The following is a 21,164-nucleotide window of genomic DNA, read 5'->3' on the forward strand; positions in this document are numbered from 1 at the left end:
ATCCCAAGAGATGTGTGGTGCTCCAGCTTCCGTTTTACAGAAGATCGGGGAAGAGTAAGTTGCCCCCACAATTCCAGGGAATACCCCCACTCCGCTCTGCACAGCCTGGTTGCAGGAGGCCAGGTGCACCACTGCTGGTGGGGTCACTGTGCCAAGGGGCTCCCACGGTGCCTTCCCCACCAGGCGGGGGTTTGGCCACTTCCTGCGGCTGTGCTCTCTGCACAGAGACGCTGGTGTTTTCAGCTTTGGGGATTCTTCTTATGAGGTCACTTCCCTGCCACCTTTATGTTGGTTAAGACCCAAAGGAGCAGGCCCAGCCCTGCTGCCTCATGGAGGTCAACCCACGGCCCGCCTGCCTGGACAGTGCCGAGGCCAAGCAGAGCCTCTAAGATGCCTCCACCTTGTGGCAATGGCGGACCCTGCTGGGTTGGACGAAAAGCCATTCAGTGAAGAGTCTCAAGAAGGGCCAGGCAGGGCGAGGGTCAGAGGAAGGGACAGGTGAGGCGAGGGTCAGACGAAGGGAAAGGTGAGGTGAGGGACAGGAAGAACAGCATCTCGGTGGGGGAGGCAGGAGGGACAGGCGGGGTGAGGGCAGCATCTGGAGCGTGTGCTGCAGCAGGCCAGACACCTTTTCCAGCCTCCACTGCTCACTGGCAGCACCAATGGGGCAGCACTGAGTGCGCCTAAGCAGGACGATGAAACATCAGTGGGGCTTGGCCCGGCTGGGTGGAGACTTTACTAAGTAAATAGGCCAGGGTAGTGGCTCACGCCTGTAATCCCAGCACTTTGGGAGGTCGAGGTGGGTGGATCACCTGAGGACAGGAGTTCGAGACCAGCCTGGCCAACATGAAGAAACCCTGTCTCTACCAAAAATTCCTAAACTAGCCGGGTGTGGTGGTGTGCACCTATAATCCCAGCTACTCAGGAGGCTGAGGCAGGAGAATCGCTTGAACCTGGGAGGCGGAGGTTGCAGTGAGGCAAGATTGTGCCACTGCACTCCAGCCTGGGTGACAGGGTGAGACTGTCTCAAAGAAAAAAAAAAAATAATAATAGAAAACCAGAATAAACCAGGTGGTCCTGAGAAACCCAGAGACTCAAAATATGGTGGGGGGGCCTCTGCAGGGCCCACAGAGCCAGTGAGCCCTGCCCCCGTGCACAGCCCCTTCCATGGGGACTCTGGCCACCTCTCGTACAGCTCCAGCTGGTGCAGAAAGCGCTTCAGAGGCAAACATCAGAATTGTTGGTGCAGGTTCCTCCTGGCGCTGCCAGCACACCTCAGGTGCCTGCTGAGCTTTTGCTGAGTCTGTACTTTCTTGCCCCAGTGCAGCCACAGCCGTGGAGCCTTCAGTGTGCAGAGAACACAGGCCATGAGGGCAGAAGCTTCCAGAACAAGAGTGACGCTGCTCCAGCAGAGCTCTCAGTCAGGAGGGCAGGTGGGTCCCATGTCCAGGCCCAGCCCAGTGCCCAAACCTGCTGGACATGCCCCCTTGTGCCCCCTGCAGGCTTCAGTCCTTTCTCTTTCCTCCACCTGGCACCAGGGCCATGAGAAACAGGCGGGAGACCAGGAGGCCATGAGGCTCTGCATGTGGATCCCTGGACCGAGGCCACCGAGCCGTCCACATGGACTGAACAGGCTGCACTGGGCCATCGGGCTCGCTCAGGAAGCCTGGGCACAGGAGGGTACCGGGTGCACAGAAACCTGGCGGGAAGGGCCGCAGGCCTGCTGCACTTGCCAGCAGCCACGAGGTTCTCGTGGAACAGAAGGAATGAGGACCTCCTGGACTACAGGTGCCACCAGACGCCAGGGCTTCAGTCTGGCCGCGCTGCCCCGTGCACTGGAGGCTCCGGCCTGGCCGCGCTGCCCTGTGGACTGGAGATGTGGTGGGCTTGGGATTCCCACCTGCACAAGGAGGAGGAAGGGGAGGAAACCCCCTGAGGGCTGGCACTGAAACCAGCCGCCCGCGTGGGGCAGGGAGACCTTATTTACACTTTATTGACAGACACGACACGTATGTACATGCGTCGCAGCACAGGCCCTGTGGGCAAGACCGGACGCTCATGATCCCAGGGATAAAAAATCTCTCCGCGAGCGGGCGGGGGGCCCGGGCGGGGGGAGTCCGCTCCCCAGGGCACCATTCGCTTAAAGTGTGTTAATAACTTGTCCAGCAAGTTTCTTTACCTTCCCACACCCCTCTTCTCAACGTCCCCCCAGAGTCCTCAGGGGGGCCTTCGACCTGCAAAAGCCTCACAGGAGTGCAAGGGGCCCCAGCTCCCAGGGCGGCCGATGGAGCCTCACACGGTCACCTTCTCCATCACGCTTTCAGCCACGTGGACTTCGTCTGCCTGGACTGTGACAGCTGCTGGCTGGCCGCATATGTGCTGGTGATCCTTCCAGTCCTGGAAGGGAGGACACACCCATGTCCGTGGGGTCAGTGGGTGCAGCAGGGCCTTGGAGCAGGGTCCCCAAGGTGGACCCCAGGCCTCTCACCCCAGAGGGTGCAGCCCCCTGTGAGCCCACCTGGGGGTACTGAATGCCCTCCCCAGTGCCCGTGCGCCCACACTCTGGTGGCCTCTGCTCCAATACAGCCTTCTCCACACACTCTTGGTTTGAGGAATTGGATCAAAAGGCAAACAACAGGTGGGGCGTGGTGGCTCACGCCTGTAATCCCAGCACTTTGGGAGGCCCAGGCAGGTGGATCCCCTGAGGTCAGGAGTTCGAGACCAGCCTGGCCAACATGGTAAAACCCCTTATCTACTAAAAACACAAAAATTAGCTGGGCATGGTGGCAGATACCTCTAATCCCAGTTACTCGGGAGGCTGAGGCAGGAGAACTGCTTGAACCTTAGAGGCAGAGGTTGCAGTGAGCCAAGATGGTGCCACTGCACTCCAGCCCATGGGAGAGAACAACTCCGTATCAAAATAAAAGTCAAACAACAAACCAGGGTAAGACTCTCCAAAGCAGTTGTTTTGTGTTAGGGATGTAAACAAAAAATATCAGACATGCAAAAAAACATTTAAATACACGATCAAGTTCTGTGGGTTTTTTTGTTGTTGTTTTTGGGACAGTTTTGCTCTTGTTGCCCAGGCTGGAGTGCAATGCGAAATCTCGGCTCACTACAACCTCCACCTCCAGGGTTCAAGCAATTCTCCTGCCTCAGCCTCCCTAGTAGCTGGGATTACAGGTGCTCGCCACCACACCTGGCTAATGTTTTACATTTTTAGTAGAGACAGGGTTTCACCATGTTGGTTAGGCTGGTCTCGAACTCCTGACCTCAGGGGATCTGCCCACCTCAGCCTCCCAAAGTGCTGGGATTACAGGCGTGAGCCACTGTGCCCGGCCCCAGTTCTGTTTTTAATGGCAAAGATGAAAAAGCAAACTGGAGAGGGGCTCTACAGAAAGAAAGAGGGGGATGGTGCTTGGGAGAAGTCACAGCTCCGGTGAGGTCAGCACACAGAACCAGGCCCCACCTCCCTGCTACCTCAAGCACCTCGGAACACAGCAGAGGTCTAGAGGAAGCGCCAGGTGCTGAAGCTGAGGCGGCCTCATCAGACAGAGGCAGCTCCGTGCACGGGGGCGTGATAGGTACATACATAACACACAGAGCAGAAATAAACGTGTCCAAATGGTGACGGGGTTATTCCCTAGAGGGCAGAATTCCAGCTGATTAAAATAAAAAAGCAAAATTAGGCAGGGCACAGTGGCTCAGGGCTGTAATCCCATCATGTTGAGAGGCCGAGGTGGGCAGATCACCTAAGGCCAGGAGATCAGGAGATCACCTGAGGCCAGCCTGCCCAACATGTCAAAACCCCATCTCTACTAAAAATACAAAAACCAGCCGCCTGTGGTCGCGCACGCCTGCAATCCCAGCTACCTGGGAGGCTGAGGCACGAGAATCACTTGAATCTGGGAGGTGGAGGTTGCAGCGAGCTGAGATTGTGCCTCTGCACTCCAGCCCAGGCAACAGAGTGAGACTACGTCTCATAAAAAAAAAAAAAACAAAAAAACATTACCTGGTAACAGACTATAAATCTACATGGCACGAAAACACACATCAGCAAACCGCCGCATCGGGTGCAGACCCACCGCCCGCCCCTCCCCGGCTTCCACTCCGGGGCAACCAGGGAGGGTTCCGGTTCCTGCCCAGACTGTGTGTGGGGCGAGGGGCCTGCACCCCTCATGGGAGCTGCCCCCACTGAGAGGATGTGGGCCCCGGATAAGGCCCCCAGGAGTTCTAGATGCTTCCTTCTCTGGTCTACAGGTTTGAGCCACTCCCTGGGGCCTGTGCAGATGGAGGGAGAGGGGGCGCACGTCAGAGTTGACTCTGAGCTACAGAAGCTTCCATCAAGTTCTCCAAGCAAAGAGGCAAATGCCCAGGGTTGACTTTTAAAAATCAAACATACTGAGTTCTTTTTTAAAGCAAATTTTTCCATCTTAAACATCAATGTGATGCTTTTTACAGTATAATGTTAAAATACTTTTGAAAAAAGAAATCATTATCTGAAAAGCCAGAATTAGAAATTAGTGTTTTAGTTTTCGAAAAATAGAAAAAAATGGTTAAATTCACAAGAACCTAACAGTGAAAGTGCCTGATACAAATAAATGACAAAAGCCAACATCACAGAGTTTAAAAACAATGACTTTGGGAGGCTGAGGTCTCTTGAGGTCAGGGGTTGGAGACCAGCCTGAGCAACATAGCAAGACCCTATTTCTATAAAAAAAAAAATGTTTTAAAATTAGCTGGGTGTGGTGGCTCATGCCTGTGGTCCAAGCTACGTGGGAGACAGAGGCAGGAGGATCACTTGAGCCAGGAGGTCAAGGCTGTAGTGAGCCATGATGGCACCACTGGACTCCAGCTTGGGTGACAAAGCGAGACCCTGTCTATAAAAAACCTAAAATAGGCTGGGCATGGTGGCTCATGCCAGTAATCCCAGCACTTTAGGAGGCCGAGGCAGGCAAATCACGAGGTCAGGAGTTCAAGACCAGCCTGACTAATATGGTGAAACTCCATCTCTGCTAAAAATACAAAAATTAGCTGGGCCTGGTGGCATGCACCCAGCTTCTTGGGAGGCTGAGGCAGGAGAATTGCTTGAACCCGGGAGGCAAAGGTTGCAGTGAACTAAGATCATGCCACTGCACTCCAGCCTGGCAAGAGACCTAGACTCGGTCTCAAAATATATAGATAAAAATAAAAATACAAAAATTAGCCAGGCGTGGTGGCACGGACCTGTAGTCCCAGCTACTAGGGAGGCTGAGGCAGGAGAATCACCTGAACCTGGGAGGTGAAGGTGGCAGTGAGCTGAGATTGCGCCACTGCACTCCAGCCTGGGTGACAGAGCCAGACTCTGTCTCAAAAACAGAAACAAAACCAAAAACAAACAAACAAACAAAAACCAAAAATAAGTCAGTCATGAAATAAAAACAGTGACTAAAAATCCAATTAAGAAACAATCCAAATCTGACTTACAGTGATCGAGGCCTCACAAATGAAAATAATGATGCGTGGGGCTTGCTTTAAAATGCTGAGCCCTCAGCCCAAAGAGAGAGGGGGACAAGCCAGAAGGGCAGGCGCCAAAGCAGCTGACACAGGTGAGGGTGACGGGCCTCTCCTGGGCGACCCCACTCATGTGCATGTGTGACATTTTTCAAAGTTAAGGGGTAAAACAAAGTGCTGGCACCACAGAAGGTGGGTGGCTCAGTCCGGGCGGTGCTGGGAGCAGGCCACAGGCAGGACACCAGGGCTGGGTGGGGAAAAATGCCCAGAGCCCCCAGACCCTCCTGGGAACAGGCCCTGCCGTGGGGACTGCAGAGGTGCCCTGTCTACAGGCGCTGTCTACAGGAGAAAGCATAAGGAGCACGGGCGCCAGAAACACGCCTCGGCTGACAGCCCCCAGGCTCAGGAGGGGCTGGATCACACGGAGCTTGGCCCCCAAGGCTGGCTTTCTTCAGGTGGGTGTTGGGTGCAGGGGATTCCTGTTGGGGTTTCATAACACGCATAAACTCATGTGTATACTTTTGTGTACACACCAAGTCCTCTATAATGAATTTTTAAAATTATCACTGCTTTTTTTTTTGAGACAGGGTCGTGCTCTCTCGCCCAGGGTAGAGTGCACTGGAGTCACCTCAGCTCACCGCAGCCTCAACCTCTCCCAGCTCAAGGGATCCTCCTACCTAAGCCTTCCAAGTAGCTGGGACCACAGGCTCACACCAGCTAACTCTTTCGTATTTTGTAGAGATGGAGTCTCATGTATGTTGCCCAGGTTGGTCTCAAACTCCTGGGCTCAAGCAATCCGTCTGCCTCGGCCTCCCAAAGAGCTGGGATTACAGGCATGAGCCTCCACACCTGACCTATCACCGCTTTTTAAGAGTAAGATGTTAGAGTCTGGGCGCAGTAGCTCACGCCTGTAATCCTAGCACTTTGGGAGGCAGAGGTGGGTGTATCACCTGAGGTCAGGAGTTCGAGGCCAGGCTGGCCAACGTAGAGACAGCCCAGCTCTACAAAAAATACAAACAATTAGCGGGGTGTGGTAGTGTGCACCTGTAGTCCCAGCTACTCGGGAGGCAGAGACAGGAGAATTGCTTGAACCCAGGAGGTGGAGGTTGCAGTGAGTGGATATCAGGCCACTACAGTCTAGCCTGGGTGACAGCGAGACTCCATCTCAAAACTAAATAAATAAATAAAGGTAAGACATTAGAAAACCAAACACCAAATTTTTGTTATCTCTCAGGGGTAAGAATATGAGGACTTCAACTTCCTATCATATATAATTTTGAAGTTATGAATTTAAAACTAAACTTTTTTTTTTTTTGAGACAGAGTCTCGCTCTGTCACCCAGGCTGGAGTGCAGTGGTGCGATCTCGGCTCACTGCAACCTCTGCCTCCTGGGATCAAGCGATTCTCCTGCCTCAGTCTCCTGAGTAGCTGAGACTACAGGTGCCCGCCACCAGGCCCAGCTAATTTTTTGTATTTTTAGTAGAGATGAGGTTTCACCATGTTAGCTAGGATGGTCTCGATCTCCTGACCTCGTGATCTGCCTGCCTCGGCTTCCCGAAGTGCTGGGATTACAGGGGTGAGCCCCCATGCCCGGCTGAAAGCAGTTTTTTATTTTTTTTATTTTTCATTTTTTTTGAGACGGAGTCTCGCTGTGTCGCCCAGACTGGAGTGCAGTGGCCAGATCTCAGCTCACTGCAAGCTCCGCTTCCCGGGTTCACGCCATTCTCCTGCCTCAGCCTCCCGAGTAGCTGGGACTACAGGCGCCCAGCACCTCACCCGGCTAGTTTTTTGTATTTTTTAGTAGAGATGGGGTTTCACCATCTGTTAGCCAGGATGGCCTCGATCTCCTGACCTCATGATCCACCCGTCTCGGCCTCCCAAAGTGCTGGGATTACAGGCTTGAGCCACCGCGCCCGGCCAGGCAGCTTTTAAAAGAACAGGATCTGAGGGAGGCTTAGAAACAGGGTGGCCAGGGCTGGAGGTCCGGCTGGAAGACAGCTTTTTAAAGAACGGAATGTGGCCGGGCATGGTGGCTCATGCCTGTAATCCCAGGATGATCGAGACCATCCTGGCTAACACGATGAAACCCTGTCTCTACTAAACATATAAAAAAAATTAGCTGGGCGTGGTGGCGGGCGCCTGTAGTCCCAGCTACTCGGGAGGCTGAGGCAGAATGGCGTGAACCTGGGAGTTGGAGGTTGCAGTGAGCTGGGATCGCGCCACTGCACTCCAGCCTGGGTGACAGAGTGAGACTCTGTCTCAAAAAAAAAAAAAAAAAAAAAAGAACGGGATGTGTTCATTTTGGTGGTGAAAGGAGCTCAGCGAGTGCTTATACTGGGGCCCAAAAAGCTTCTGCCAGGAATGTATATACTGGGCCTCTGCAGTACGCTTTCTCTGCTTGAGGAAATTCTATCCTCCCACTGAAATTGAGATAAATTAAAATGTATATTGTAATACCTATAGCAGTAAGAAAATAACCCATAACTTAAAAGATACTGTTTAAAATTGTTCAACAAAAGAACTGGTACACTAGAAAACACAACTAGAAAATACACATTTAACAGAAAAGAAGTTAGTGAAAGAACAGAGGAGCGAGACATGAGACATAAACTGCAAATACAAACACAAATCCACTCACATCAATAATTACATTAAACATGAGTAGATTAGGTTTTTCGAGGTGGCTCATGCCTGTAATCCCAGCACTTTGGGAGGCCAAGGTGGACGGGTTACTTGAGTCAAGGAGTTCAAGACCAGCCTGGCCAACATGGCAAAACCCCATCTCTACTAAAAATACAAAAATTAGCTGGGTCTGGTGGTGCCCTCCTGCAGTCCCAGCTCCTCGGGAGAATGAGGCACAAGAATCCCTTGAACCCAGGAGGCAGAGGTTGCAGTGAGCCGAGATTACACCAGTGCACTCCAGGCTGGGTGATAGAGCGATACTCTGTCTCAACTCAAAAAACAAAACAGGCCTAGTGCCAGTGCGGTGGCTCACACCTGTAATCTTAGAACTTTGGGAGGCCAAGGCGGGTGGATCACCTGAGGTCAGGAGTTCGAGACCAGTCTGACCAACACAGAGAAACCATATCTGTACTAAAAATACAAAAATTAGGCCAGGCGTGGTGGCTCCCGCCTGTAATCCCAGCACTTTGGGAGGCCAAGGCGGATGGATCACCTGAGGTCGGGAGTTCAAGACCAGCTTGACCAACATGGAGAAACCCCGTCTCTACTAAAAATACAAAAATTAGCCAGGCATGGTGGTGCATGCCTGTAATCCCAGCTACTCAAGAGGCTGAGGTAGGAGAATCGCTTGAACCCGGGAGGCGGAGGTTGCGGTGAGCTGAGATCGCGCCATTGCACTCCAGCCTGGGCAAAAAGAGCGAAACTCCGTCTCAAAAAAAAATACAAAAATTAGCTGGACGTGGAGGCGCACACCTGTAATCCCAGCTACTCAGGAGGCTGAGGAAGGGGAATCACTTGAACCCAGGACGTTGAGTTTGCAGTGGGCTGAGATAGCACCACTGCACTCCAGCCTGGCGACAGAGTGAGACTCTGTCTCAAAAAAAAAAATTAAAAAGGCTGGGCGCGGTGGCTCACGCCTGTAATCCCAGCGCTTTGGGAGGCCGAGGCAGGCAGATCAAGAGGTCAGGAGATCAAGACCATCCTGGCTAACACAGTGAAACCCCGTCTCTAATAAAACAAATATGAAAATTAGCCGGGCGTGGTGGTGGGCACCCATAGTCCCTGCTACATGGGAGGCTGAGGCAGGAGAATGGTGTGAACCCAGGAGGCAGAGCTTGCAGTGAGCCGAGATCGCACCACTGCACTCCAGCCTGGCGACAGAGCAAGGCTCCGTTTCAACAACAACAACAACAACAACAACAGCAGAGGCTATCAGACTAGATTAAAACCTAAGATCCAAGCACATTCTGTCTCTAAGGGAATGCTTAAGAGCCAAGGACACAAATTGGAAGTAACAAGATATTTGTTTATTTATATATTTATTTATTTAAAAAATAGAAACAGGGTCTCACTTTGTTGGCCAGGCTGGTCCTGGGCTCAAGTGATCCTCCCCGCTTGGCCTCCCAAAGTATTGGGATTACTGCTGTGGGTCACCGCACCCAGCCAAAAAGATGTTTTCTAAAAAGATGCAGGCTGGGTGCAGTGACTCACACCTGTCATCCCAGCACTTTGGGAGGCCAAGCAGGGGGTGGAACGCTTGAGTCCAAGGGTTCGAGACCAGCCTGGGCAACATGGCGAAACCTCGTCTCAACTAAAAATACAAAAAATTAGCTGGACATGGGGCGTGTATCTGTAGAGGCTGCAGTGAGTCAAGATCATGCCACTGCACTCCAGTCTGGGTGACAGAGTGAGACTGTCTTAAAAACAAAAGATGCATACATTAACCATAAGACAGGTGGAGTGTCTATACTACTATCAGAAAAAATATATATATATTTTTGAGACAGAGTCTCACTCTGTCACCCAGGCTGGAGTGCAGTGGAACAATCTCGGCTCACTGCAACCTCCGCCTCCCACGTTCAAGCAATCCTCCTGCCTCAGCCCCCCTAGTAGCTGGGATTACACTCATCCACCACCATGCCCAGCTAATTTTTGTATTTTTAGTAGCGATGGGGTCTTACCATGTTGGCCAAGCTGGTCTCAAACTTCTAACAGGTGATCCACCTGCCTCAGCCTCCAAAAGTGCTGGGATGACAGGCGTGAGCCACTGTGCCCAGCCAGAAAAAATAAATTTTAATATAAAAACTTCTATTGGCTGGTGTAGTGCCTCATGCCTATAATTCTAGCACTTCGGGAGGCTGAGATGGGAGGATCGGCTGAGGCCAGGAGATGGAGACCAGGCTGGTCAACATAGCAAGACCTCATCTCTGTAAGAAAAAAAAAATAAAGAAAGAAATAAAAAATAAAAAACTTACTGAGACAAAGAAGGATGTTTTATAATGATAAAAGAGCTAATTCATCAGGAAGACATGATAATTATAAATTAAACATATATGCACCTAACAACAGAGTCCCAAAATAAATGAAGCAAAAACAGGCAAAATTGCAGATACAAACAGATAATTCAGCCAGGCGTGGTGGCTCACGCCTGTAATCCCAGGACTTTGAAAGGAGGCTGAGGCAGGTGGATCATGAGGTCAGAAGATCGAGACCATCCTGGCTAACACAGTGAAACCCTATCTCTACCAAAAATACAACAAATTAGCCGGACATGGTGGCGGGCGCCTGTAGTCCCAGCTACTCGGGAGGCTGAGGCAGGAGAATGGTGTGAACCCGGGAGGTGGAGGTTGCAGTGAGCCAAGATCGCACCACTGCACTCCAGCCTGGGCAACAGAGCAAGACTCCGTCTCAAAAAAAACAAAGAAAAAAAACCAGATAATTCAACAGTAATAGCTGACAAGTTCAACACTTCACTCTAAATAAGGGGTGGAACAAGTAGAGAAAATCAGCAAGAATATGAAAAAGAGTTGAACAATACTATTAACCAACCTAACTGATATCTATCTAACACTCCACCCAACAGAGCAGAATATATAAGCAACATTCTCCATAAGACCATACGCTAGGCCCTAAAACAAATCTCAATAAATTTAAAGGTACTGAAAAATACTAAGTATGTTCTTGAACCACAATGTAATTAAAGTAGAAATTAATTATAAAGGTACATTTAAGAAATCCACAAATATTTGAAATTAGTATACTTCTATTTCTTTTTTAGATCTACTCCTGAACCCAGCACTCACTTCCAAATAACTCACAGGTCACAGAAAAAAATCACACGGCAAATATTTTCAACTCAATAAAATATTCGAACTGAATAAAAATCAAACACAGGCCAGGTGCCGTGGCTCACACTCGTAATCCCAGCAATTTGGGAGGCTGAGGCAGGCAGATCACTTGAGGCCAGAAGTTTGAGACCAGCCTGGGCAACACGGTAAAACCCTGTCTCTACTAAAAACATAAAAATTACCCAAGGGTGGAGGTGCGAGCCTGTAACCCAGCTACTCGGCAGGTTGAGGTAGGAGAATCACTTGAACCCAGGAGGCGGAGGTTGCAGTGAGCCAAGATTGTGCCACTGCACTCCAGCCTGGTCTACAGAGCAAAACTGTCTCAAAAAGAAAATAGAGAAGGAGGGCAGAAGGGCACACTTTCCAGCTGATTTGAAGGCCAGTGTTGCTCTGACACCAAAATGAGACAAAGACATAGCAGGACAAAATATAGACCAGCATCTCTCATAAATATGAGGAAAAAAAACAAACACCAAAAAGATTAGTAAAGCTGCTGGGCACAGCAGCTCATGCCTCTAAATCCCAGCACTTTGGGAGGCCAAGGTGGGCAGATCACCTGAAGTCAGGAGTTTGAGACCAGCCCAGGCCAACATGGTGAAACCCCGTCCGTCTCTATTAAAAATACAGAAATAAGCTGGGTGACTAAATGCTCCCAAGTACTCTGATTATGGTAGAAAAAGTTATACAATCCTGAACTACCATTTCTAGCCTACAAAAGTTCTCTTGAATTTTTGTGGAGCAGAGGGCTGAAAAACAGAAACAGAGGAACCGTGGACAGTCTCTCTCGCGTGGCTCTGCAGGGGTGTGGACGGCTGGGAAGCACTGACCAGCAGCCCTCAGGGTTTCTGGCCACCACTTGTGGGGCCTCCCATGAGAGCACTACCTGGCATGGCTCATGTGAGCCTCCTGTAGGGTCTTCGTGGAGCCAAGCAGCAGCCCCGGATTCCCAGAGGGAGGGACAGGGAGGGGAGTCAGGCAAGGTCCGAGGCACCAGGAGTACATGGGGAGGGAGGGCCACCCAGGGGTCTTCGCAGCGAGGGAGGAGGCAGGGGCACTGAGCTCGGTGTGGGTGAGGCCTACCTTGCGCTGGCAGAAGGTGGAGCAGTAGTTGACCTTGTGGCAGCCGGTACACTCATTCATAGCCTCCCGGCCGCAGTTAACACAGGACTGCTGCAAGAAGGACACAAGAGGCCAGTCAGTGACGCGGCTGTGGAGAGCCCCTGAGACACCGGGGTCAGAGGCAGGTGCAGGAGGGAGGCCCTGAGGTCTGCCCATTGGACTCCTGACTGCGCCTCTGCCCCAGTGCTGCTCAGAACGTTCTCGTCACCTCCAGAATCAGCTCTTTCCTAGCCTCAGTGCAGTTTGCCCCCTACATTCATTCACTGGAAGATCAGCATGACCCGGGAGCAGTGGCTCACACCTGTAATCCCAGGACTTTGGGTGGCTGAGGCGGGTGGATCACCTGAGGTCAGGAGTTCAGCACAGCCAACATTGTGAAACCCCGTCTCTACTAAAAACACAAAAATTAGCTGGGTGTGGTGGTGGCCGCCTGTAATTCCAGCTACTTGGGAGGCTGAGGTGAGAGAATCACTTGCACCCGGGAGGCAGAGGTTGCAGTGAGCCGAGATCGCACTACTGCACTCCAGCCTGGGCAACAGAGTGAGACGCTGTCTCAAAAAAAAAAGGGAAATTGGCATGGAAATCTTTCTCCAAACTCCAAGGAGCTTCACTCCAGCCAGGCCAGCACAGAAAATCAGACTCAGGAGCCCACCACTCCCAACACTCCTGAGCAGGTAGCCTGGGTGGCGCCAGCCTGGGTGCACCGTGGCAGGCGTGTGTCCCAAACTGCCGCGGCGGGCACCACAGCCGACATCCCCACCCCCCACCCGAGCCGGCTTCTGTGGTGGATTGAAAAGATGACATGGGGCCGGGCGCGGTGGCTCACGCCTGTAATCCCAGCACTCTGGGAGGCCGAGGCAGGCAGATCACGAGACCATCCTGGCTAACACGGTGAAACCCCGTCTCTACAAAAAATACAAAAAATAAGCCGGGTGTGGTGGCGGCCGTCTGTAGTCCCAGCTACTCAGGAGGCTGAGGCAGGAGAATCCCTTGAACCCAGGAGGCAGAGCTTGCAGTGAGCTGAGATCGTCCCACTGCACTCCAGCCTGGGCGACAGAGCGAGACTCCATCTCAAAAAAAAAAAAGAAAAAAGAAAGAAGACACCAGAGGTTTGTGTACTTTCTCCTGGAATTACATTATTGCAGCTTTTCTTTCTAATCAGCGCATAGATCAACATGCTGTCAATGATTATAGTTTGTGGCATGACTAAGGTGCTTGACAGTTGTGAGTTCTGCTGTCAATGCTCTTGGAGACGGAGAAGGCCACCGGGCCTAGGAGAGGCCTCGGCGCCGGGACCCGCACGCCCGGTACGTGCCCAGATCATCCGCAGGCACTGCGGGAGGGGCCGTGGCCAGTGGGTGAGCGGCAGCATCTGCAAGCAGCTCCGGAAACGACCCCAGTGCGGCCTCGCGGTTCCTGCGCGCACAGCCCGGCTCTGAGGCTCTGTTCTGATGCTTGCCTCCCTTCTTCACAAACGTGATCTTTAGCATTTTTCCAGTTGTAAGACATTCAGAGCTCCAACATTCAGCCACTCACTTCAGAAAACAGGAGGCATTTTGGTACTAATTTAGGTTGTCCCCTACCTCGACTCTATTTATTTATTTTTATTTTTATATTTTTTTGAGATGGAGTCTCACTCTGTTGCCAGCCTGGAGTGCAGTGGCACGATCTTGGCTCACTGCAACTCCGCCTCCTGGGTTCAAGTGATTCTCCTGCCTCAACCTCCTGAGTAGCTGGGACTACAGGCGCCTGCCACCACATCTGGCTATTTTTTTTTTTTTTTTTTTAAGTAGAGACAAGGTTTCACCATGTTGGCCAGGACGGTCTTGATCTCTTGACCTCATGATCCACCTGCCTCGGCCTCCCAAAGTGCTGGGATTACAAGCTTGAGTCACTGCGCCCAGCCTTTTATTTATTTATTTTATTTTTGAGATGGGAGTCTCATTCTGTTGCCCACGTTGGAGTGCAGTGGCGCGATCTCGGCTCACTGCAACCTCCGCCTCCTGGGTTCAAGCAATCCTTGTGCCTCAGCCTCCCCACAGCTGGGACTACAGGCACGCACCACCACGCCCAGCTAATATTTTTGTATTTTTAGTACACATGGGATTTCACCATATTGGTCAGGCTGGTCTCAAACTCCTGACCTCAAATGATCCAGCTGAGTCGGCCTCCCAAAGTGCTGGGATTACAGGCATGAGCTACCACACCTGGCCTGTGCCTCTACTTTAAATGACAAAATATTTCTTAAAAAGTCTGTAACCACACAGAAGTTTCTCTAAGAAGAACACAGCTTCTGTAGCTTTATTAACATCCTGGGTTGCTCTGTGGATGGCCGGGTCAGGAAGGACCCTGGTCCAGCCTCTCAGAGACCTAGGTCAGGTGGGGTGGGAGGCTGGCGGGAGCGTGGTTGGCGTGCCCCAACGCTGAGAAGGGCACGAGGCTCCATGTCCAGCAGTCCCTGTGCACCACACACCAGGAGGTCCTGTACTTGCCCCTCAGCATAGTTCCTGGAGGACAGCACCCCTCAACTGAACGGAAAGCCTGTCCTGTTGCCTCGTGGGCACCTCTTTGGCCTCAGCTGGGACTTTCAACCGCTCGGCACTTTCGCAGTATGCCCTTTGCACAACTTTAAAAAAAAATAAAAAAATAAAAAAATAACGTTTTAGGAAGGTTAGAAGGAGCTTTGGGGTCTGAATTAGAGTCAGAGGCAGTAGCATGAACTCATGTTCTCTTCACAGACACAGAAACGGCTGCGGAGACGTTCATACACACAGGTGACACCCTCATCCCTGCTCTGCAGCTGAGGGCCTCCAAGCGACAACATCCCAGCAGCACCAGACCCACCTGGCACCCAGGCCTCACTCTCTAAGATTCTCCAGTAAAAGGATCCGGGCTCCTTGGAGAAGGGGCTGGTTCCTGGGCCAGGGCAGGGAATGCAGGAGGAGCCTAGAGCACCCTACAGTGCCAGGAAGTCAGGACGTGGCCCAAAATGAAAAGTCTGTTGATGGGGATGCATCAGGGGACCCAGGAGCTGACTGCAGGAGCTCCCCAGGGCCAAGGACAGACAGTGTAAATCACAAAAAAAGTAGTATTCTAGCTCAGAGTTTAAAACATATATAAAATGAGCCCATCCTGATACAAACAAATGATCAAATAAATAAATACAAGTCCAAGCTCTTCCGGTCCTCCCATCTAGGAGGAGCCCCCCGGCCGTGGACTTGCCCCCTGACTAAATGTGCAAGGGGAAAAGCAGCCCTGTTACCAAGGAGACAGTCGCAGACACCCTAACTCTGGTGAGGAAGGTCAGAGCTGTCTGTAACGTCACTTGGCTGTCAGAGACGCCACAGTGGTGTAAGACAGGCGGCGGCACTCCTCCCTGAAACCTGTCATCCGCCCCCACCAGAAAGCACAAGACAAGCCTGGGTCAGGGCACCTGGACAAACTGCCTGGCCAGACCCCTCAGAACTGCAGGGCACGGAAGACAAGGAAAGACTGAGAGACCGTCACAGGCCTGAGGGTGCTGGGTAAATGGCGCACGGGAGGCCATCTCCCACAGGTGGCAGCGGGGACAAGGTCCTGGAGCAGAAACAGGATGTTGATAGTGAAATTCAAAGTCTGGAGTTCACAGTGACACCCAGTGCTGGATTCTCAGCTACAACAGCCACGCCCTGTGGACTCAGAAGTTATAGAAAGGAGGCTGCGAAGTGGCAGAAGGGATCCTCTGTGCTCACTCTGCAACTTTTCTGTAAACCTAAAATTATCCCAAAATACGTTTAGTTTTAAAAATAACCATTCATTGGCCAGGTGCAGTGGCTCACGCCTGTAATTCCAGCACTTTGGGAGGCCGAGGAGGGCGGATCATAAGGTCAGGAGTTCGAAACCAGCCTGGCCAACATGGTGAAACCCCGTCTCTACTAAAAATACAAAAATTAGCGGGGCGTGGCGGCAGGCGCCTGTAGTCCCAGCTACTTGGGAAGCTGAGGCAGAAGAATTGCCTGAATCTGGGAGGCAGAGGTTGCAGTGAGCCAAGATCACACCATTGCACTCCAGCCTGCACGACAAAGCGAGACTCCGTCTCAAAAAATAAAAATAAAATAAAAAAATAAGCATTCATTACCGTGGAAGAGGTGAGCGGCGTTGCAGAAGGTTAGGACAAGACACCGCGCTTCTGCTGCCAAGAACATTGACGAGTCCATTCTGTGCTTTCAGGAAACCGTCAGGAAATCACAGGACTGCGGACGGCACAGAGGGCAGAAGTGCCCAGGCCTGCCCAGGCACCCCGAGAAGCTCATGCTGATGAGCAGCTGGCACTGCCATTGGCATTCAGAGTTCTCTGGGCTGCGGGCGGGCAGACGAGGAGACTGCAGCAGAGCACCCTTCGGGGAGTCCCGCCCGAGCAGTGGGGCGGGCCCCTCAGCACAGACTGCTAAGGGGTTTCCGGGCCGGCCTTCCCTGCTGCAGGGGCCCCCACCCGCACATCACACAATGGGAACACACCTCTGGCAACACAATAGCTGGTGTACTTTGGTCCAGGTGGAAAAAAAGCCTTGTGAATCACATATGCTGGTTTCATTATAATTGATTTTTAAATTAGACAAATTACAGATAACAAAGCCACTCCTTCAGAAACAGCCAACCAAGAGTAAGACCATAAGATCACATATAAAATGCCTATTAATTTTGCTTTTTTTTTTTTTTTTTTGAGACAGAGTCTCGCTCTGTCGCCCAGGCTAGAGTGCAGTGGCCAGATCTTGGCTCACTGAAAGCTCCGCCTCCCAGGTTCACGCCATTCTCCTGCCTCCACCTCCCGAATAGCTGGGACTACAGGCGCCCGCCACCTCGCCCAGCTAGTTTTTTGTATTTTCAGTAAAGACGAAGTTTCACCGTGTTAGCCAGGATGGTCTCGCTCTCCTAACCTCGTGATCCGCTCGCCTCAACCTCCCAAAATGCTGGGATGACAGGTGTGAGCCACCGCTGCCTGCCAATGCCTATTAATTTTTTAACCATCAAAGAATAAGCTAATAACGTATTCATTATTCTTTCTGCAAATAAAACTAAGTCTAACTTGAAAACCTAGATACTGGCCAGGCATAGTGGCTATACCTGTAATCCCAGCACTTTGGGAGGCTGAGGCAGGAGCATCGCTTGAGCCCAAGAGTTTAAGGCCAGCATGGGTGACATGGCAAAACCCTGTCTATATATATAAAAAAAAATTAGCTGGGCATCGTGGCATGCACCTCTCAGTTACTAGAGAGGCTGAGGTGGGAGGATCGCTTGAGCCTAGGACGTGGAGGTTGCAGTGAGCCGAGGTCGCACCACTGCACTCCAGCCTGGGTGACAGAGGGAGAACATGTCTGGAACTATACAAAATAATAATAATAAAAAAGAAAACCTAGACACCCCCAGGATGGAGTTGAGGCTGCGGTTGGAGGCAGCCTGGTGGAGTGTGTATCTCACGGGGAGTGCTTTCTTTATGACTTATTCTCAGAGGATGTGAACACTGCCAGGAGCCTCGATGGAGCCGACTCCATGTCACCATCACTCCTGAACTGACTGTGGCCACAGGGCCTCCGCTTGCTTCAGGGGCCAGGTGACTGGAGGGCGACTTGGCCTTGGGGTTCAGAGCCGCTGGGAGAACCCTGAGTACCCTTTGCAGATCCACTCCTGGGTCTCGTCCCAGAGGCTCCTTTCCCGGCACTGCGGTGAGTTCAGGTGAAGCAGCCGCCTCTTTCCACAGGCCTGGTCCCCTCTGGAGAGACAGAGGGGAGAGTGAGCAGGAAGCCGGTGGTGGACGGGGCTTCAGGAGAACCTGCTGGACCCTGAAGCTGTGAACTGGAAGCTGGGAAGCCCCAGCGTCACCCTGCACGGAGGCTGAAATACAAAGCCCCCGACACAGAGCAGGCAGGGATAGGTGGGGCTCGGATAGATGGGGCCCAGGGGGCTGCTGCCGCACACCCTTGAGGTCTGCCCCCCGGACCACTGTGGCTTCACTGACACCCACCATGGGGCAGAGGGCTCCCCATGACTGTCTCCCGTGAGGGTGCAGCAGCTCAGCTTAAAAGTAAGAGAAATGTAAATTAGACTGGATTACTCTCCCTTGAGAAAGCAACAGAAATAAGAGAAAACCCTCATAAAATCAAGCAGATTTAGCTGAAAGCTGAGCCGCACGCGTAAGGAGATCAAAGGATTAGTCTAATAGCATCTTTTTGAGCTGGGACAGAGTTTGCCGTTTCTATGAAATGACCATGATACAGATCTCTGAGGAAGCATCGGGCAAAATCAAATTTACAACCTGCCCCACCCCTGCCCCCGGAAGCCCACACACCTCATCCCGCTGGTCAGGCTGGGTCCCGCTGGTCAGGCTGGGTCCCGCTGAGGTGGGAATGCGCAGCCACCTCTGTGCTTTTCCCAGCCTGCCCCCACCAGTGCCGCTTCACCCTGTCCCGGGCACCTGGCCGCCCCTCCCGTCTCACCACACCCCCAGCTCCCTCGGGAGACTCCGAGGCTGCGTTTCTGGGGGCTTCCACGCTGCCGGCCGTGCTCCGAAGAGTTCCCTGGGGACGTGGAGATGGCGGGCTGCTCCCGAGTATCCCAAAGACACCAGCAACCCTCGCTCACTCGGCCACGGCGGGACACGGGTCCGGCTTTGGAATCTGCCCTCTGATGCAGAACGGTGACTGAACTGCCGCGGGTCTGGCCAGGCCGATCTGGCTCACGTGAATGTTAGGCTGACACTAGAGAACAAGGCAGGCAAAAGCCCTCATTTACAAAACCCCCATGCCTGGACTTCAGGGAAATGTCACCGAAACACAAGCCCCTCTCGGCGCTGCCTGTGGCACCGGCGGCCTTACCATGCTGGGAGAGGCCCACGGGGAAGCGGCTGCTCTGGGTCTGGCTCCACCCTTCCAGATCCCCAGGCACGGAGGCACCATCCGGGCACAGCACAGACCTATTTCTGAGCTCCCTAGGAGTCAATGACATTGTTATTTACTGTCTAACTTACATATTCTTCTCCCTTTCATACACTTCTGTGCTGTGCTATATTTAACACTTTAAAAGGAAGTTAGGGAGACTGAAGAAAGGCTGAGAGAGAGCTACTAGAAACAGGAACAGGCTGGAGGAATGGGGTTTGGGCTCAGGGCAGCATGGCCAACAAGTTGGGGCCACGGCCGTGAGTCGAAGACCCTGCAGCCACTCGGCTGGCTTCCACTGGATACTGTGCCCTTGACAGCCAAGGGCGTCTGCTCTTCTGCCTTGCTGAATCTCTGCAGAGCTCATTACATACACGCGAATGCAGATTTCCCATGGTTAAAACTGGCAACAATCCCCTTAATAGCTTCAGCTGGGCTACATTTGATTTTTTTTTTTTTTTTTAATTCCAGATAAAAGGCCGGGTACGGAGGCTCATGCCTGTAATCCCAGCACTTTGGGAGGCCAAGGCAGGCGGATCACCTGAGGTCAGGGGTTCAACACCAGCCTGGCCAACATGGTGAAACCCCGTGTCTACTAAAAATACAAAAATTAGCCAGGCGTGGTGGCAGGCGCCTATAACCCCAGCTACTTGGGAGGCTGAGGCAGAAGAATCGCTTGAACCTGGGAGGCACAGGTTGCAGTGAGCTGAGATTGTGCCTTCACACTCCAGCCTGGGCAACTAGAGCGAAATTCCATCTCAAAAAAAAACACATTCCAGATAAAATGTCGAAGTGGCAGTGTCAGGCCTGCCCTCCCACTGCTGGAGGCACGGGAGCTCTGTGATGGGTGCTCATGAGCGAGGCTTCCTCATCCTCACACCTGGACCTTTCCATTCAGAGACAGTGCTGCCTGCCTGTCAAACCCTGATTTTCCAGCACTAATTACAAATAACTATTTAATGGCACAAAACAAGCTTGTCCAACCCATGGCCCGTGGGCTGCATGCAGCCCAGGATGGCTTTGCATGAGTCTCAACACAAATTCATAAACTTTCTTAAAACATTATGGGCCGGGCACGGTGGCTCATGCCTGTAATCCCAGCACTTTGAGACGCCAAGGCGGGTGGATCACAAGGTCAAGTGTTCAAGACCAGCCTGGCCAACATGGCAAAACCCTGTCTCTACTAAGAAAAATAAAAAAACTAGGCGGGCGCAGTGGTGCGCACCTGTAATCCCAGCTACTCGAGACGCTGAGGCAAGAGAATCACTTGAACCCGGGAGGCAGAGGTTGTGTGTGGTGAGTTGAGATCATGTCACCACACTCCAGCCTGGGCAACAGAGCAAGACTCCGTCTCATAAAAAGAAAAAACAAAAAAAAGATGAGATTTTTAATGTGTGGCCCAAGACAATTCCTCTTCTTCCAGTGTGGCCCAGGGAAGAGAAAAGATTGGACACCCCGGCGTAAAGCCTTCCTTCCATTCTGCAGTGGCCACAAAAACTCACTTTCATCCTACTGTTGGGGGAACCATTCGGTCCTTCCTACAGGCAGGAGGAGGTCAACATGCAGCCACCTTCCTCCCCTCGCCGACTTCCAACTCCCGCCCGTCCCAGTCCGCACCCCCAGGCTCCCGGACGCTGCTCTGTGCTGCTGTCACCGCCGGCTGACGGGACACAGGCTGAAGACACGCAGAAGTCCTTACAGAATGGGCCTCACCTCCGAGCTCTCATAAGATGCCTGTGGGGCTGATCTCAACGGAATCTCCGCGTCTGATTCAGAGCCATCATCTCACCAGACCCCAGTGGCCTTGCTCCGGCCTGGGTGCTGTAGCCAT

The 21,164-nt window shown here is 52.3% G+C and overlaps 1 protein-coding gene across 3 annotated transcripts in view; it reads right to left on the minus strand.

The window, feature by feature from the left end:
• Window positions 1-1,975: 1,975 nt before the first annotated feature.
• DEAF1 (DEAF1 transcription factor) overlaps window positions 1,976-21,164 on the minus strand; it is a 47,385-nt gene continuing 28,196 nt past the window's right edge. For 2 of the 3 annotated variants that reach the window (XM_037998763.2, XM_037998765.2), the window contains 2 exons: window positions 12,384-12,473; window positions 1,976-2,397 (listed from right to left, as the gene is read on the minus strand). In XM_037998763.2, the coding sequence (XP_037854691.1) occupies window positions 2,293-2,397; window positions 12,384-12,473 (195 nt within the window). In that variant the 3' untranslated portion in view covers window positions 1,976-2,292. The other variant, XR_005240525.2, reaches the window with a different exon arrangement.

The sequence above is a fragment of the Chlorocebus sabaeus genome, chromosome 1 (genome assembly GCF_047675955.1).
Source record: "Chlorocebus sabaeus isolate Y175 chromosome 1, mChlSab1.0.hap1, whole genome shotgun sequence".
NCBI classification, from domain to species: Eukaryota; Metazoa; Chordata; class Mammalia; order Primates; family Cercopithecidae; genus Chlorocebus; species Chlorocebus sabaeus.